This window comes from Amblyomma americanum, chromosome 4 (assembly GCF_052857255.1).
Source record: "Amblyomma americanum isolate KBUSLIRL-KWMA chromosome 4, ASM5285725v1, whole genome shotgun sequence".
Lineage (NCBI taxonomy): Eukaryota > Metazoa > Arthropoda > Arachnida > Ixodida > Ixodidae > Amblyomma > Amblyomma americanum.
In genome coordinates, this window is record NC_135500.1 from 137,441,940 (window position 1) to 137,461,757 (window position 19,818).

Sequence of the window (19,818 nt, forward strand, 5' to 3'; positions counted from 1 at the left end):
CATCGAGGGGATCGACTGTGGCTCCTCTTTTATCAGCTGAGTTGCTGCCTTGCTTTGGCGGCACTTGGGTTTCCTGAATTTATCGCATCGCCATTACCCGCACACTAATGGCCATTTTTGCTCGTTGATTAAAGCTGTGGGAGTTCGCAGTCAAAACAAATTGCTTTTACTTTGTGGTGTAATGTGAAAGGGAGTGCCCCTTTATTTTTCAATAGCCAAAGCCTCCTTTACTTCCGTATCAGAATTTGAAACATACTATGGTGCTTACCATTCAAAAGGGAGGCGTCTCTGTGTTCAGAGAAACAATTGTCAAACCTGAATTTGCAGACTAGCCCGTAGTTTGATGTTTCCTGTCAGGTTCTCCATGTTTTACAGGGGTTCTCACAATTTTTTTTAGGCACAAGTGCCATGAGAAGCCTCGCATCTAAGGCATGTAGCTAGGAACTCGGAGGGGCAAGTCTGCACAAAGAAGCTCACAGCTTTTTTTTTTCTTATTTTTGCTGCACTTATTTGTTACCACCTGCATATTGCAATTTGTTTTGTTTTTTTTTGTGCTATTGTGATGATGGTAGGGGATTTTTATGTTTTGTGTGCTTTTATTGGCGCCCAAACCCGTGCACTTGTTTTGCATTACTGAGGTTTTATCCTACTTCTTTCACCCTCCTCTCCCCTTTTATCACTCAACCTGCTCTTGATTATTTCCCACCTCCCCAACTTCTTTCGTTTTCTGCCCCCACTGTTTTCCTAAATTTCTCTCCCCTCCCCAACTTTCCTTTTTGTTTGTTTTCTAGAGATTACCGATTCCTTCCAAATGTTCATGAACCTAAATCGAGGCCTGTTACCATCTCAGAGTGAGTGACCCTTGGTTTGATATTCTGTTTTAGATTTTATTTTGTTCCTATTGCTCACCCCTTACAGTGTCTCGAAAGGCCTCTTCCCTATGTTTTTTTCATTTGCTTTCAGTTTTATACATTATGCCTCTTCTCTGTGTTTGCTTTAATCAACCATTTTCTATGCTGGCAGAGTTCAGGATCACTAAAGCCACCAAATGCTTTCTACAGTACGCAAACTTAAAGCCTAGGTTCTGGGTGCTTGAGGCTAACTATGTTGTGCTCATAACAGTCTTACTGGTTTTCAAACTATGGCAGGCATAGTATTTCATGAATGCAGCTTATAGTAGTTAGTGTGCAAATAAATGATAGCTTCATGGTGCAAATATTGCCCCAAATGCATTTAAACTTTGCATGGGTCCATTTTGTACTGATCTTATTTTTCTTTGCTGGTCAGGCTGAATTCACTTTGTGCCATTGTTGGCACAAGCAGTACTTCAGACAAACGAAGAGTTCTGAGGGACAATAAAGAGTTTAGCACTGAAACACAGCTTTTGGGACCCTGTTTTTGTGCCACCAAGGCCATTCCACACTGTACTTTAGAACCATATGTTAACAGCTCCTGTTAGATGATCTGCAGCACCAGCAACGGAATTACAAAGAAGCTGTCATTAAATAAGCGCATTTAGATATGTTACTTTCTCCTACAACTTTGCACAAGTGTCGATTGGCTGGTTGGTTTTCGCTGCATGATGGAGCAGAGCTCATCAGACAGCACAAGGGCTCGTACTCGTGCAGAGCACATGCTAGGATATTCGTTCATGCGAGGCAAGGAGAGAATGGTTCCTGCTCTGTTCTTTTTTAAGGTTGTGCTGAGCACAGTTGTAATGCTGGTCTCTTTTTCTCATGGGCACACAGCAGCAATGAACAGTGGATACCAACAAAGTGCAGCAGTGCTAAATGTTTTCAACTGTTCTGGTTTAGATACATGGAGCAAATCAACCTCCTGAGCAAATGGAACTCTTGCTAACACCAAGAACATTTTATTGAAGCTTTATAACGCCTTCTCCTTGGTCACATACAACTCCATAAGCATGAATCAAGACAAACCGCTATGCAAAGCACGCGGAGATGTCATATTAAACTACAATTTATTTACCATCGGGGGCAAAAGCTACAAACCGCCCCTCAAAGTTCTGACCCGTGCCACTCTGCGTAAGGGCCGTTGTACGATCGTTTCGGAGCGCCTTCCGCCTCGTCCGCTTCGGGAGCGGTCCGCCAGTTTTCGGCCGCCAGGCGGACGTGAGGCGGAAAGGTGTTGTACGATCACTTTGGCGCTTGCGAGCGAGGCGGATGGTCCCAGCATGCCGATTGGCGCGCCGGGCATATCCGTCTGTCCAATAGCCTTCTCCGGCTGGTGGCAACCTAGCCGGCGCGAGCGCACCGCCAGCATCGCTCCACGCGCCGAAACGGGCTCCCGCATCCCAAGGGGCAGATCGGTATGCGCCCGACTACCTTCTCCCCTGCCCATTTTCCTGCCCCCCTCTCCAAACCCCCCATATCCCTGCACACTGCGCTTCCACCCCCCCCTTTCCTACCTACTTCCCGTACGAGCGCCCCCCCCCCCCCCCCCCAAATAATAACCTCTTTTCGTGGTCACGTGGTACTTTTTTCCGTTCCTCGGCGACCTGCACCTAGGCCTAGTAGGCTGCGCTTCGGCATCGCCATGGTGTGCGTGTTGAAGTTCCTGCTTTTGTCGGCGGCTCTCGTCAGCGCCCTTGTGTAGAGATTTTGCGTGGGTACATGGCCAACGCAAACAGGGTGAACTGGCAATTAGTTGCACAATTCGTCGCTGCCGACGCAATCGTCCAGCTGCAGCGTAGGCATAGACGCAAGCCTATACGACGTCTTCTGCGAGATCGACGCCAACTGGGCGACAACAGGCCTCCAACAAAAGCATAGAGACAGCTTAATTCACTTTGGTACCTTTGTTTGACGTGTGGCACACACACACACACACACATACAAAATGACGGTGCCCCCGAACTGACATTTTCACTGCGCACCGATTTTTTTCACACAGGCTACATAATGCCGCTGGCACACTGTCTCAACCTGCGCACCCATGATCATAAAACGTACCACTGTATCGTGCACCAAGACGCACAAGACTGGCGACGCTGCTGTTGTCGCAGCAGAAAACACTGCGACGGCCGTGCAGCCAAGATCGTGTCAAGTCGCACACGCAGCAGTTTGATATGTAGCAGAAACAACGTCGTGGGCTCGCCTCGGTCACGATCACTGCAGCCATCGCAACGGAAGCGACCAGCTGCACAGCTCCAAGTTCATTTCAACATTCGGAAAACGGCGGGCGTCGCGAGTTTTTCGCAGATGAACATATCGCTGACTTGACGGGAAAGCACTCGCACCGACCATAATCACTTTCACTACGCGGACACTTGTCGCTATGCTGTGAAACTTCCGCACGCACAGGAAAATAACTCGCAGCAGAAATTCAAAACGCTTGCCACAACCACAAACAGCTCGAAATAAACACTTCGTGACACCGCCATTGCACAGGTCTTGCGTCGGTTTGCAGAGCCGCAGCAGGAATTACAAACGCATGCAAAAACCAAAAACAGCTCGAAATAAACACTTCGTGACACCGCCACTGGACAGGTTTGCATCGGTTTGAAGAGGCGCTCTGTCAACTCCGTCAACGTAGATGATTACAGAATTCAACTAGTGGAACTATCGCTCGCCACTGCTGAACGCGGCGAAGTTTGCAGCCGCTCTGAACACTGGTAATATCAAGATGTGTACAATATAATATGCTTCGCGACATCGCTGCCACTGCCCAGGCCGCGCTCCCCAGTTCAGTCGACGGATGGCCATCTTGCCCCGGCAGGCCGGGGCAGAGCAGAACCGAGGCGGAGGGAGGAGGGGCTCGGACGTCACTGACGTCACGGGAAAAGCAGCCAATAGCTGCAATCCGGTCCCCGGCCGGATGCGCTCGTCCGCCAGAAAGTTGAAGTTCACCAACTTTCCATCCGTTCGCCGAACGAGGCGGATCCGCCAGCTCCGCTCCCGAAACGGACGAGGCGGAAGGCGCTCCGAAACGATCGTACAACGGCCCTAAGGGCGCCACCTGACAAAATACTTCTGGTGTCGAGACCGGCGCAGTGGGCCCATTTTGATACCAGAAGTGCTTTGTCAGGTGGTGCCCTTTTGCAGAGTGGCACATTGAAAACCTTTATTTCTTTTGACACAACATTTTAACCTGTTGTTTAACCCAACACAACACAACAAATAACTACCTGGTAGACACTTGTGCAATGTTATGAAAAGGTTGCAGAGCTGTGTTGCCGGCCCTTGTGTGCCTCTTTCCTATGGTGGCTCTGAGCGCCATCTCAATGGCTGCGCAGAGTCTCGCTGGGGCAGCCTGAAGGACCGTCGTCATGGCTCAACAGGCAGTCTGGCACCAGAGTTTGCCTTGCGAGCGTCGAGATTGACCGAGGGCGGCTCCCAGGAAGGTGTGCACACACTGCACAAGGTGGCGCTGTACATCTTCGGAGAGAAGTCCCAGATCAAGGTGCATATGTGCTGTGCTGTTCACTTCAGAAGACTTTGTGCCCATCTTTACAGGTGCTCCTTTACTTGAAGGTCATTGTTCGTCGGCTTCACAGTGTCTTTGCTGAAATGTGGCCTGCTTGCCTTAAGCTATTACCATATTTACTTGTGTAATGAATGCACTCACGTAATAAATGCTTCCTCTACATCAGTCATAAAATTTTAGAAAATTCTTAATTTACAGTTGAACCTCGTTATAATGAAACAGTTTATAAAGAAGGAATGATGGTTCCTTTTGGAAGCTCTTAACACGGGCCATAACAAAACTTCGGCTATAACAAAGTAATCGCCAGGCCTCTTCAACTTTGCTGTAATAAGGTTCAACTGTGGCGTAAATTTTACCTTGTGTAATAAATGCATCTCCCAAATTAGAACACTGTTCTTGAAAGAAAGTGAATTCGTTGTGAGTAAACACAGTTGTTGTGAATGCCAAGATGAGAGCTCATTGCGGCAAAGGAGTCTGCCAGTGACCATGAGTCGTCAGCTGTCAGTCTTAGCTGTGGCAGTGGTTGAGAGTTAAATGCAGAAAAGGCACTTCACTGGAACACTAAAGTGCATTAAAGGGCCTTTTCGTGTCAACACATTTGTTCAGCACCACTGTGTTCCTGACAGTCTGAGTGCTGTTTTGAGATGTGGAGATGCAGTGGAGCTCAAATGTGGCTTTGTCTTGGGGTGTGGCATGGGCATTGGCAGGGTATCAAGCCAGAGACATATGCCAACTGTGACCTCATTCCCGTGGAGTACCCCGAAGTGCGGCAGGTGAAGGCCAGCTTCAAGAAGCTGCTGCGTGCCTGCTGCCCCAGTGCGCCACCTGCCAGCCCAGAGCTCAGCTTCTACAAAATGGTCGAGGGCTCCGAGTGGCTCAGTCAAGTAAGTTTGCCTGCCATGTCACTCCGTATAGCCTACCTATTGCTTTATCGTTTCTTGCAACCTAACTTGCACATTCAGATAGGTGCTGGAAGATGGGCCCGATTGTGGAAACTGTGAGCCAGTTAATGCTTTGATATGGTAGCATCTTCAGAATTGCTTTTGGGTGATGAATATGCAGAAAGCATGGGACTTTATTTGGCAGGTTACAGGACCATGGGCAAGTGACGTGCTGATTATTGTCGGAAAACTTGTTTTTGCTGCTTATTATCAAAGAACACCTGCCACTCCTTAGTAACAAGATTAAGGAACTAGTTACTGTATTTGCTTGAATCTAGACCGGCCTCAATTCTAAGCCGGCACGCGAAAGTTGAAGGCCAATTTAAAAAAAAAAGAAACTTTCCTCGAGTGTAAGCCAGCCGAAAAACAAAATTGAGAATGACAGCAGGAATAACATGCTGCAGAATTTGTCTCTACAAACCTGCTTCCGCTCGTCCTCATCATTACTGACCTTCTTATCATGTGCCCACGCCACCACAGAAAGAGGAAAGGAGGTGAAAAGGGCAGCCAATGCCCGTGTGTGCTTTTATCGGCATAAGCTACAGATAGTAACAGCTACAGTGCCGTCTTCTGTTGACGTTTCGTGCGGGCGCCATTTGTGTGCTATTTTTCTTTTTCGTTTTTATGCATTGTTATCGTATCTTATTAATGCAACGACAAAATCCTCGAATCTAAGCCAACATAAGAGTTCCATATCTCGTGTTTTTTTAAAAAACAATCGGCCTAGATTCAAGTACATGCAGCATTTCATTCGAATTTTTAGGCTGAAATTTATAGCCTCATTAAAACATGCATTACTCTAAACAGTTGCTAAGAAAATGCTGTCAAGAAGCTCTGTGTGCACGGGATAAATATAGTTGATGCAAAATAGAGAGACCGGGGAGGGGGGATAGTGGGATGAGAAGGGGTGAATCAGGCTTGAAAGATGAGGATGATAACAGGGATCAAAAAGCCAATATTTGCATAGTTAGTGCCATTGTCTTTGAAGGAGGGGACATTTTCAGATCATTCGAACTCAGTGCCTTTCAGATGCAAAAATCATATTGGCTTCACTGGCATGTTGCCAGTTCCATTTACTGTACAGCACCATTTGGTAAACTGTCATTGCAGAGAAAAACTGTGTGGTAGTACACTCGTCTTGCAAACTTTAAAGATAAAGAAACTCAAAATTTGTTCAGACAAAGAAAACTGTTTGCAGAACATCTGGTGCTAATGGGATTAAACGATTTGTTCAAATAAACAGGTGGTTTTAATAAATGAAGTTCTACTTTATATGCTTGGTGCTACCCTTGGCATTGAGTTTGACAATGTATACAATTTGCGTTGCAATGAGTTGGCTATAACTGTCTTCATGTTTTTTTCTTTTCCTTCTCCCTTTAGCTGCAGTGCATCCTACAGCTGTCAGGTGCTGCTGTAGACCTGATTGACGTCCAGGGCTCCTCTGTGATGCTGTGCCTTGAAGATGGCTGGGACTTCACCTGCCAGGTTGGTAGCTCAAATGTTGTCTCAGATGTGTAGTAAATTACAATTTGCACTTTTCAGATGCAGAGTCATCTGTAAAAAACAATGCTTTTAAGTCTGAGTGAGACCAATCTGTATGGTCGTACATGTGTCTATACACACTACGTGTAGGTGTTGAGTAGCAGGGGTATCGTGCAAATGGTTCAGGTGTCCTAATGACTTGCTTTTTTTCTTTTTGCTTCATGGGGGTTTAACGTCCCAAAGCGACTCAGGCTATGAGGGGTGCCATAGTGAGGGCTCCGGAAATTTCTACCACCTGGGGTTCTTTAATGTGCACTGACATCGCACAGTACATGGGCCTCTAGAATTTCTCCTCCATCGAAATTCGACCGCCGCGGTTGGGATTGAACCTGCATCTTTCGGGTCAGCAGCCGAGTGCCACAACCACTGAGCCACCGCAGTGGCCTCCTACTGACTTGCACTCTACTTTCGCTCTGTATCAACATGCCATATCAGTATTTGACTAGCATGTAGTAGAGCTTTTTCTTTTTGTAAAATTTTCATCATTCATCTTGGTGTGTGATTTAGTTGTGTGCTGCTTGTTCATGCAGTCTGATTGTAATCAAATCCGGGCTGTGGGCCTATGTCAGTGGAAAGTTCCCATACACCTCTTATCCTCACCCTATCTAATTCCCTATGTTTACTGCATCAGCAGTAGAGCTCACATTTCCTCAGGAACGTGCTGTTGTGGGCATTGCGACCAGAGCGGACGAGTGTGAGGAAGAGAGGAGAAAGGGCGATGGGAGGCACACAGCAGTAGTGCCCATAGCGGGAGCGAAAGACATGAGCAAGAGCATCGGAGCTGCTGCCGTTGGAGCAATGGAAAGAATGTGAGAGGGAAAGTCAAAGGAGGAGGCACGCAGCTGCGTGCCCCTAGTAGGAGCTTGAGGAAACAGCGCTCGCATGGGAGCCGTCGCTGTCGGCCTGCACCAGCACCACTATAGAGCGGAATGCAGAACGAGGTGCTTGATGCCCAGGTGTGCTGCATGATGTAGTGCGCGTGGCAAGAGCGTGGCGCACGTGCGCCGCTCGCGTGAGCAGAGTGCGGCGCACTCTGGTTGGTTCCCGCCAAGCCTTGCCCCGATTGGCCTTGCTGTAGGGACTAAAGCAGCATAGCGCTAGTTTTCGCCCTCAGTCATGTTTTAGCATTTGTGATGGAACCTGCCGATCCTTCGACTAGTGACACCGCAGCAAGACAAAAATTAAAATTATACTGCTGATGCAGGAATGCCATGTCACATTGTATGGTCACATGTCCATTTTCTTTATTTTATACACTGCTGTCATGTACAAGATATGCATCCTGTCTTGTGCACTGCAGGTGGCGTCTGTAGCTCAGCTGTGCCTGGATCCGTACTACCGGACATATGAGGGCTTCCGGGTGCTCATTGAAAAGGAATGGCTAGCGTTTGGGTACCGGTTCTCCTACAGAGGAAACCAGACTGCTGCCGCTGCTGCCAGTGGCTTCGCGCCAATCTTCCTCCAGTTCCTTGACGTTGTTCATCAGGTAATGACAAACTTAATTTATTTCTAAATGGTGCAAAACAGCAGTTCTAATGAGGCAAAGAAAAAGCTTTGCTGACTTGCTATAGCACCTAGCCAAGCTGACCGACTCTGTTTGCTTGATCATCTCAATTTCAGAGTCATTATGTACGAATTGCAGATTTGCGATTACATGAATATCAATAGGACAGATGGAACTAGTTCTTAATACCCACGGGTAATTTTTTTTTGCTTGCTTGTCTATTAATCCAGTAGAATAGCGACATGCTGGCATTAAGATGTTATGCTCAGGCTTGGTTGCTCTAATAGTAATTTAGACCTTTATAAAATAGTGATTGTGTTCTATCATTCACCTCAGAAATATTTTTATTGCATATTTATCTCCGTTGTGAAATCTGACACTATTGAGCCCAAACGTCTTACCGTATTGACACGATTGTAAGTCGATTCGAATGGAAGTTGACCCCCCGTATCACATTTCAGGAAAAAAAAAGAAGGATGTGCCCATGGGCACATTCCACAGCGAAACTGTATTAGTCGCTAGACTGCTCGTTTACACTTCTGCCATCGTCCACGTCCTGTGAAATCTCGCACTTCGCAAACAACCGCACCACGACATCGCATGGAACAGCTGAAAATTTTGCCTCGCTGCAGCCGCATCTTTTCCGAAATGTCGAACTTGCGGCCCGACATGCAGTTTTTATTTTCTTCGTCGTAAAGAATGAGAGCCATCTGAATGTAGCTGTAAACGAGTGCCAAGTACTCACCGGACCCGAAGCACTAATTGCGATTGATTAAGGGCGATGGAAAAAAAATAGTCGAAACTGTATCTAACGAAATCAGATTTTACGAAGTTCCCAATCTAACGAACAAATTTTGATTCTCCAGCAAGTACCCATAGGTTTTAATGTTATCATCAGCCCGAAATAATGAAACAGACTTGAACACTAAACCCGATCTAACGAAGTTTATCTGGGAAGACATTAGTAAAAGAGATGATTTCTGACTTATTTTGACCACAACGTCTCGCAGCTTGTTGGCAGTGTGCCAGCAGTAATATCTAGATGCCCAAGTTGCGGCCCCTTATATAAAACCCTTGTCCACGGGTAATTTGAGGACTAAATAAATAAATAAATAAATAAATAAATAGCTTTGTGGGCACTGCTGGCAGTTCTTGCAAGGGAATAATTGAAATTAACATTGAGTTCAGCACACAGCCTGAAAAAGAAAGTACACTGCACTTTGAAATGATTATAGTTTTGCAAAGTTTCATGTTTAATTGCAAGGGTCAAAGAACAAGCAGGGATTCTTCAACTAAATAACGCCAAATTGGCTAACAAGGCTCACCAGATGATAGCAGTGCAAGGCCATTTAAGGATTGGCTCAAGCTGTAGTGGTAACCAGGTGGTAGAGAGCATGCCTCACGTTAAGGAAAGATTGAACGTGTATTGTGGTATCGCTAGGAAGCCTCTAGTTTATTTTAGAGTGCAGATTTTAGGTGCCCGTTCCTGAGTTTCGCATCGGCATAACATGCCACCTGACAGGTAGCATGTTATGGTATGCCAGATGGCATGTTGGCAGGTAGTAGCAGAGTGAAGGGCCATTTGCCACGGAGAGAGCGGAGTAGTGGACAACCGGAATGTGGCTGGCATGGGAGATCTCTGGGGCTGGCTAGCAGCTTGACACGCCACCTGTCAGCGGTGGCAGGCAGCGTGTGAAGAGTGTGCTCAAACATCGAATTGCCGACTATCGTAGTCGTCTGCCAGTTTTGTTTTTTTATTGAGGCTGTGCTGCCCATGGCTTATTGTTCGGTTGTAACAGGGGAGAGATGCTTACATAAGGCACCTTCTAATTTTCAAGGCCAAACTTGCACAATTCCTGATTGCGACTGTTTATTGCAATTGTTTCTTCTTTAGAGGTCTAACTCTACCTGGGCCTTATACCCTAGACTAGCCTTTTCTCAGCATGCTCCTTCTCCTCTACCCTGTTGCAGCTTTTACGGCAGTTCCCGATGTCGTTTGAGTTCAACGACCTGTTCCTGCGGTTTCTGGCGTACCACCACGTGTCCTGCCGCTTCCGCACCTTCCTGCTCGACTCTGAGCTGGAGCGTGTCGAGCTTGGCTGGACTCCCTCGCCCAGCGGCGCAAGCAGCCTACACCGAAGTGGCCGCAACGTTGCTGCAGCTCTGGCTTCAGCCGAGAGCGGGTCGGACGAGGAGTCGGCCGCTGCAGCGGCTGCGTCGTCATCTGCCCGTGCCTCTGCAGCACCGTCTTTCTGGGAGTACGCTGACCGCCTGTGGTGCAAGTCGTCGGCCTTCTACAACTTCTGGTACCAAGCCAACCTGGAGGATGAGGTGCGACTTTCTTTTTCTTGCAGTTTTTTTCTGTCCTGTCACCACAGTGAGCACAATGCTGCTGGGTTGAAAGCTCGGCAAGTATGCCTGTGCAGTTTACTTATAGCTACAGTTTTCTAGAAGGCTTTATTCAGTATTCCAACATTACATATTGATCATGAAAGGGGCACTTAGATTTGCATACACACCTCATATGAGCATACTTTTAGCATATTTCACATTTTCTGAAGTTGGACTTGGACTTCTTGTTTGCCATTCTTTCCAAAATATCAATATCAGCTTCATGGGCACATTTCATATTCCCACAGAAGGGACAAAAACACTTGTCTTCTCTGGGTCTTTATTTAATTAGTGCTTTCTTGCCGGCTTCGAAAACAAGCCGCATTGTCAGTGTCACAGTGAGTACGTAAGGTTTACTGGATTTGATGTAGCATGCAGACTGTGTGCTATGAAATGTCTCTGATGAGTTGGAGCAGCCACATTTATGGTGTGTAGTTTGAAGGAGCATTATAAGAAACGTTAAGCACCATTTCAAAGGTTGGTTGCTGCGCTGTCCCCTTTGGATGCTACACATTTCATTTCAATGGCCTGGGATTATTTCTCCCCTAAACCATTGTCAATTTTTTCGCAAAGTGTGGGATTTTCAAATCCACAGTGGCTACCACCTCACAAGTGCTAGATCCAATTCCTGTTGATGTCTGGAACCAGATTGGCATTGACTGTAGCGCCAACGATCTTGCCGCCTGTGGTCTGTGCACAGTGGAAGACATCGTGCAGGAGTGTCATCGCAGCCTGTAATTTAAAGCAGTGACAGTGACGAAGAAGATGAATACCAGTGTAGTGATGAATAACCGCCGATGGCAGCCGAAACGATGTACGCCCTCGATATTGTGTCGCTTGCCATGACATCCGAGTTTGGGCGAGAGAACATGTCAGCCCAATTCTTCAGCTTTCAAAGTTTTCTGCTGGCTGACCTCGCGAAAAAAAAAAAAATATACCCAGAAGGACATGTGTGACTTCTTTCCACAGAAATAAATGTTTTGTGCACGTCTCATGGTTTGAAAACAGATTTTTCTCATTTTCTGGTGCTATGAATATTTTCGCCTCCCCTTGAAAATTGTATCTCTGAGATTCTGCTGTAGATAAAAATATTTAGGAAGAGTTCTATATAACCAATAATTCATAATATCCACGTTCGTTATATTGAGGTGCTACTGTACATGGTTGATCACGAGAGTGAAGTACTTAAGAAAGTGGGCTGTCCCATCATGGTATTTCACCAGCTGTGATGTTCAGCTGCTGTGCATGAGTTTTGGGCATTACCCCCATGCACAGCAGACATGTTTGGATGTAGGTGAAATGCAAATGGCCTGTGCACCGAGATTGTGTGCGCATGCTAAAAAACTCTAGGTAGTTTAAGTTAATTTGGAGTCCTCCATTACAGTGTGCATCATAGCATGCGGTGACTGCTTCGGCTAGTGAAAATTCATTAATCTGCCATTAACTGGACCTGTCTTTGGTTGTGCCAGGTTCTGCGTCCCTACTCACACCTGTCCAACCTGGAGGTGTGGGACTACTACCTGGAGGAGACCCTTTGCCACGGCCCCATCTATGATCCTGAGTTGGTCGTCCTTGAACGAGGGCCTAAGGGGGGCCCTGACCCAATGCCCCTGCAGAGGGTGGGGGGTGGCTCCAGCAGCAATGCCCCCGCGCGCCGCACGCTGCACCCCTGCTACGACGACGTGGCTGATGCGCAGCCTGATGTCTTCACGCAGCTGCTCGAGGTGGGTGCAATACTCGTCTTTCATTAACTGACCAGAACCGCTTGCTTGCAAGCTTCCAAAGGTGTTCTTGTGGGGCGAAAAAGCTAGCTCCTCCTTTACGGTATGATGCGATAGCCTTAATGGGTTAATGCTCATATATGCAGAACTGGTAACTTTCAACTTTACATTCATAGACCACTGGGAGTCCTCATACCACGCCTGGCGCAGTGGTGCAGCAGTTAAGCAAATGCCCTGCGATGGCAGGTGCTGCCACCGGTGGGGGCTTGTGAGACCCAGGTTGCTCTTCTCGAGCAACCTCGTGCGACCAGTCATTAATTTAATGGCCACCTTTCATGGTAGTCAGTTTGCTCACAATCCGGTGGGCAGGTTGTGATGACGCCGCAAGGTCACGTGACCTAGATGGCCCACATAGGTTGCCAATGCCAGACAATTTTTTCTGACATGGAAGTACTAATGGTCTCTTGTTGAAAGCACAATACTTGCTTTTATGCAAAGGTATACCTTTTCTGTTAAACAGAAAATGTTGCCTCAAAAGGATGTAGTAGGTGCATGGCTGAAGTGACTGAAACCATTTGAGTTTAGTGTAGGAGACTCCATTCTTGATTCAGTGTACCGATCAGGCTTAGTGTTTTGTGGTGCTTTTCATTCTTATCACTCACAGCCCTGACTGGTTAATCCTTGTAGTAGCCATGGCATGGCAGTGCTCTAACCTGTCGTGAAAGGTGGAAGGAATGAGCATGTTAAATTTGAATGGAATTGTTGCATAATATTTGGCTGTAATATTTGGAAAAAATACATGCAGCCTATGAAAACCTGCTCCTCATAGATGGCGCTCGGCATTAAAAATTCAAGCGATGATGTCGACTGCAAGTTCACCTTTGTTAGTACCATACTGCCTTATTTTTATATGCATATAAGATAGCCAAGAGTATAACATGAAGGGGAGTTTGCACTCTTACAAAAAAGAAAAATATTGTTATTACAATTACAACACGAGATTGAGCCTTTCGGGTCAACCATAGTGCCATTTTCAACTATCCATGTCACTCTTGCCTCTCCTTTCCACTTTCATAACTACTCCTTGCTTTGCCCATGCATGACGTGCAGGTTGCTTTACAACCCAAGGTTGCCAAAACATTGGCTTCTCGCTGCAACTCACAAGTCTAGTGGTAAAGCTGCCTTGATAAACAGCAAAAAAAAAGGCTTTATATTCTTACCCTGATTCCAAATATAGCGCGAGGTGCGTTCTCAAAAATATGATTTGCAGAAAAAGATCTCTGGTTATGTTTGTGTGAATATAGCAATTTTGAGTGGATGCTGAAGTTGAGGTTTATCGGTAACTCTCGGAGGAGTCAATTGGGGCGGAGTGGCCTTGTTACTATAATGCGTTTCTAGAACTGCTCATCGAAAAAAACTGAGTTTTTCTTAGTTCCCACATAGAAAACTTACTGCTGTGGTGGAGGGCAGATACCCCCACCCCCTCCCCCCAAGCCTCACCTATATCTGCCTCTGCTGAAAGTGAGCCTTTGCTTTTTTTTTTCTATTGCTACCTAACTGGATAGTGGTTACATTTCAAGAAGAGCAAGTTATGAAAGTGAGGATGAGGAATTTAGATTTCAGTGTACAACATATGACCTCAGCTTTAGTCATGATACAATATGAAACATGCCATCCCTCAATGTCCAATGTTTTTTTTTTTTTTTTTGCAGTACAGTCGTTCATAGACCTGTTTAGAGCACTTGAACTCCGTACCATCTGCGCTCTGCAGCATGCAGAACGACGTCTAGCGGCAGCGCCTGGTTCGAGATTGCACACCTTTGAGTGTCGTCTGAGCATCAGACATGTGCTACAGTCGAGCCCACATATAACAGCTCCACTTAAGACAAACTTTCTCATATAACGAACGAAACCTGCGCGACCGTAAAAATATACACTGTTTCAATGGCACAAAATCACACGTATAACGAACGTCATTAAGCCTTGCTGATCAGTTACAGCGAACGGATGGCGTAAACCTGGCGCCGCGATGCGAGATAACCTGCCTCCAACCCCTTTGTGCGCCCGGCGAGCGGTATTGTTTTTCCTAGCCTCATCGCAGGCAAACTGCCTGCCCCGTTTTGTGCCGCTCTCAAGCGAGCTACCCTTTCCCCGCCGACGTGCCTTCCAAGATCCCCTCCCGCCCCTCCTTGCAACTCCGCTCCCATCTCCTCACACTCTTGCAAATCTGCACGTTGCCTCCGCGATCAACCGTGCTGCCGTTGGTGCCGATCGCGGATGCCACGCTCTGTGAAGCAGGCCTTCCGTGGGAGCCAAGAGGTGGCTGCACTGACGCTCACGGACACCCCTCATTGGTCTCTCCGCTGGCACTGTGCGTCTGTACCTTTAGCTTGATTGGCTTGATTGCTGCCTGTGCACGCTGCACGTCTACCCCATCGCGCGCTTTTGTCACTCTTGTTGTGGTGCGGACGTTTCGTTGGCTTTGTTCAAATCTCGGGCCCTGGTTGTAATTCGGGATGGCGGACGGGAGCACCATGCCCATTTCTATTGTATTCTGCGGTAGAGATGATGAAAGCGGCCTGGGCAGTGCTGGCGAGCGGAACTGCTTTCGCAAGGCCGGCTTCGCGGACACAGTGTCTGATGCCGAGCCTGATGCTTCAGAAGATGACCAGCCCGGCGGCGATTTGTGGCAGCGCGTCGTCGACTCCGACACGGGGGGTCATGACGACGCCGACACCGCGGAACCGTGCACGGATGAGGGCATCGTTTCTGAAGTGCAGGACGAGAGTGACACGGAGGAATCGGATGAGGATGAAACTTCGGAGCCAACACCCATAAGCGCACCTGTAGCAATGAACTACATAGAGAGCAGCCTCAGACAACCTGTCTGCCAAGGGCCTCGACAATAGCACACTTCTGCTTTAAATAAGCTGGAAACCTCCCTCATCGGATCTGCGCTGCAAAAACAGACGTCCATCACGGACTTTTTCGCAAAGAAAAAATTTGGTGTTTTGACAAGCAACTGTCTTTAAAGCTGTGGTCCACTTACTACGAACTTTGGGATATAACGAACGGACACCGCGGGACGCTGATGTTGGTTATAAGCAGACTCGACTGTATCTCGAACCAGGCACTGCTGCTAGACGTTGCTCTGCGCGCTGTGGAGCACAGACGGCACAGAGTTCGAGTGCTCTAGACAGGTCTGTGGATGACTGTACAAAAGAAGAAAATGCAGGTGCAGGCAGAACAAGAATTAGTGCTAGGTCTTTGCTGAGTCTTTTATACTTTTTTCTACCATATCCTTTTTTTTCTTTTGCTTCGAAACTATTTTGGCCTGAACTGGCTGAACAAGGTTAGTGTTTCATACAGCTTTGTACAGCTTTGTGCATTGCTGTTTTCTTCGAAAGGCAGAATCTTGCTATTAACTGTACAAGTTCAGGTTAGTCTCGTACTAGGGGCGCTTATCTTCATGTGTCAGGTTAGGCTGTGTTGTACACAGGCTGGAAAAATAACCTGATCTTTCTTATGCCTCGCTTTTCTCGTGTACTTTGCTTCTTCTTGTACCTGGACTCTGTCTGTCTGATTCTGCTGTGTGTCCTGTGTTTCTAACCTTGTTGTTTGGCGTGCTTGTTTTCTCCTTTCCCAGGGCTTGCACGACCAGGAGGCTGCCCTTGGCCACCTCCCACAGAAGTGGCATGTGCTCTGGAGCAAGCTGGACATTCCCGTCGTGGACACCACCCTGGTGGTCAGTGCTTTTTGCCCCGCTCTTAGCTTGATGGTTTCCATGGCAACCGATACTTTCTCCTGTCTGTGTTGAATGGTTGGGTTTATTTGGTTGGATAAGTAACTCCTTAGGTGAGGTGAAACCGTTCAAACCAGGAAGAAAAAAAAAATAGGTAGGGGAGGTGAAACCATTGAAACCAGGTAGCAAAAAAATAGGCTCAATTTTTATTTTGCTTTCACTGAATTTTTCACCAAAAGAGAAAAGTGTTTAAAGGTGCAGTCACATGAGAGGAGAAAAGAAAAAATATATTAAAGATTGGAGCTCTTTTTTGGTGAGCTCATTGAGCAGTGAATGTGACATCTGAGTTCCAAAAAATTTTTTTCTGTGCAAGAACATGGCATGTATTTCAAGCATGATCATGGAATTTATTTAGATACTGCAAAACATAGGGCACTTCACATGTACCGCAAACTAAACACAAGTACATTCTCGCTGGAAAATGCTTTTTGTAGAAAGCATGGCTTGCACTGCACTATTGCCAGAGTAAGGTAGCGGTGTGGGTGAGTATCTATGGGGCCGCTTAGTGAGGATCCCCGTTCGTATGGTGGACAGCTGACCATTGTACCCTTTCTACAAGTGGTGCCTCTAGAAGCGCACTTTTGCTACTAGACGAGGAATAGGCCGCACATCCATGCTAAAGATTGGATGGAGGTTGACGCGCTAGAAACACTACAGTAAAACCTCGTTAATTCGAACTCTGTTTATTCGAAATCCCGCGTAATTCGAAGGTTTTCGGCGGTCCCAACAGTTTGTATGCAAATTTTGCCGGATAATTTGAACAGCCAGCGCGCCCTCATCCGGATAATACGTCAATTTAAGCCATGGCCTCCGTGATTTTTCCATAGTGCCAGTCTCTGAGGCCAGTATAGTTGCCGGAGTGGAAGCCAGGCGGCACTTTAAATCAACTTCCTGTTTCCGGTGCTTTGTTGTGCCTCAGTGGTCTGCACCGGTTTTGGGGGCTAGCTTTAGTTGACAAAGCAACAAGCAGGTGCCACTAGGTCGAAAATTTTCTGGTTCCGTTTCCGTTTTTGTTGTTTGTCTCGCTTGTGGCAGGCACTGCTCGTTGTTCTTTATTGTTCGGTGCCGCGACCAGGCGAGTACTGTGCTCTGCTAGTTCTTGACCACGTGCGCGGTGTTGGTGTTAAGAAAATGCCGAAGTACAGAACTCTGACTCTCTGCCAGAAAGTGTGCCTAATTGAGGAGGCTGAAAAATGGACGAGCTCCAAAACGCAGTTGGCGGAAAAGCACAAGGTGCCTTTATCGACCCTTTCGACTATATTGAAAAATAAGACGAAGATCCTCGAGGCCTACGGGAAGACGCATTCGACGAAGCGGACAAGGATTCGTTTTCCTACGTATCCGGACGTTGAAGACGCCTTGATAAAGTGGCTTCAGCATGCAAATGCATCACACCTGCCTGTGAACGGCACGCTGCTGCGCGAAAAGGCCGATGAGCTTGCACTGCGGCTGGGCCATGAAGCATTTAAGTGCAGCAACGGCTGGTTGTCCAGATTTAAAGACCGCAATAACCTCAAATTCGTGACAGTGTGCGGCGAAAGCGGGAGCGTCGACCCAAATGTTGTCGAGAATTGGAAAAGGCATACATTGGCTCCGCTGCTTCAGCAGTACGCGGAGGACGATGTTTACAACATGGACGAGGCCGCATTGTTTTACAAAATGCTGCCTACGAAGACGTTTGCCCCAAAGAATGCGGTAGTCACGGGAAAAAAACAACCCAAGGACAGAATAACCATTCTGTTTGGTGCGAATATGTCCGGCAGTCCCAAACTGCCGCTGCTGATCATAGGAAAAGTGGAGAAGCCTCGGTGCTTCAAGAACGCACGACTTCCTCCTAAAGATGACGTGCTGTACAGAAGCAACAAAAAGGCTTGGATGACGGCAGCGCTGTTCGAGGAGTACGTGAGGCACCTTGACCGTAAGTTTGCTGCCGCGGGACGAAAAGTTGTTTTTGTTGTTGACAACTGCCCAGCCCACGCCGACATCCAGAACTTGACAGCAGTTAGGCTTGTCTTCCTGCCGCCGAATGTTACAGCTCTGTCGCAGCCTATGGACCAAGGCGTTATTCTGCAAGCGAGGAAGATTTATCGCTGCCATTTACTTAAAAGGATCTTGTTGTGCTACGACAACAGTAAGCAATATTCCGTGGACCTACTGGGTGCCATTTGCCTAATCGTGTACGCCTGGAAGCAGGTGGAGGGAGATATGATCAGGCGTTGCTTTATGCACGCCGGTTTTTCCAAGCAACAAGATGTCAGTCCCGAGGATGCATCTGATGCCAGCTGCACACTGGTTGATGAAGGAGAGTTATTGTGTGCGCGCATGACCGACTTCGACGAAGAAAGCGGCGACGGGAGCAACGAATTGACCTTTGCGGACTATTTGAGCGCCGAACTTGATGCCCAAACGTCGTATGCCGACTTGGAAGGAGAAATATGTGACAACGGGCCTTCCAGCGAAGTTGAAGGCGATGTTGAGCCCGCCCGAGCACCAGCTTTAGCTGCAGTCGTCGAGTCGCTGAACGTTGTGCACAGTTTTGTGGAGTGTAGCGGCGGTAACAGCGAATTGCTGCGCACTGTAAGCAGACTGGAGGACGCAGCCTACGGTGCGGCTAACTACCGCGCCAAGCAGTCGCGCATCGATGACTACAAGTGACCGTTTTTCAGGCGAAATAAAGGCGCAGTATTGATACAGCCACGTTTTGTACGTTTATTTCTCGTTTTTCGTCCATTTTTGATAATTCGAAAACCCGGTTAATTCGTTGATTTTTCGCGGTCCGACGGACTTCGAATTAACGAGGTTCCACTGTATTCTACAAAACTGGCCTTACAATGACTGGTGTTTGTACCTAGGGTGGTAAGGGCTGCATTTTTGCCAAGCTGTGCTTAATCCTGACTGTAGTGGTGTTCCTTCTTGTTTACAGCTTACTTGTAATTGGGCACAGTTTTTTGTCAGCTATCCTAGTTTCTGGCAATATTTCTGAAAAAGATGGCCAACTTATATTTAAATAAATACAGAAATGATGAATGGTAGCAGGTTTTAAAAAAAATTTAAGCTGGGAGAGCTGGAAATCCCCTTTTTTTTTCCCTTGTAGTTGTTTTCACTTGTTTTCTTCTGCATTTATTACCAAAGTGTTTTTTTTCTTTAGTTCAAAAAGACAAAAACTTCACTTTTTTTTTTGATGGCAGTCACTATGTAATTTATATTTTAGCTGCCCTTTGTGCATGTAGTGATTATAATAAATTCATCAAAACATTGAATTGTCTAACAGCTTTTGTGGCAGCTTTTGCCACTGTTTTTTATACAGGGTGCAGAAGCATTCTTATTGATTTTTAAAATTTCTGTGTTGGCATTGCCTTGCTCTCTTGATTTTGTCCTTCTGGTTTTCAACAGGATCCCAAAAAGCAACCTGCAGGCAAGTTGTATTTCTGGCGCAAGGCTGTAGTCTGCAGGGGCTGCCAGATTTCCATG

General features: G+C 47.0%; 1 protein-coding gene across 2 annotated transcripts in view; it reads left to right on the plus strand.

Moving 5' to 3' along the window:
- Positions 1 to 19,818, plus strand: part of LOC144128418 (myotubularin-related protein 13-like) — a 77,067-nt gene that overhangs the window by 42,502 nt on the left and 14,747 nt on the right. The window contains exons 26-33 of one of the 2 annotated variants that reach the window (XM_077661807.1): positions 792 to 851; positions 4,256 to 4,422; positions 5,154 to 5,330; positions 6,768 to 6,872; positions 8,230 to 8,415; positions 10,405 to 10,764; positions 12,294 to 12,548; positions 16,192 to 16,290. In XM_077661807.1, the coding sequence (XP_077517933.1) occupies positions 792 to 851; positions 4,256 to 4,422; positions 5,154 to 5,330; positions 6,768 to 6,872; positions 8,230 to 8,415; positions 10,405 to 10,764; positions 12,294 to 12,548; positions 16,192 to 16,290 (1,409 nt within the window). The remainder of the gene's footprint in view (positions 1 to 791; positions 852 to 4,255; positions 4,423 to 5,153; positions 5,331 to 6,767; positions 6,873 to 8,229; positions 8,416 to 10,404; positions 10,765 to 12,293; positions 12,549 to 16,191; positions 16,291 to 19,818) is intronic. The other variant, XM_077661806.1, reaches the window with a different exon arrangement.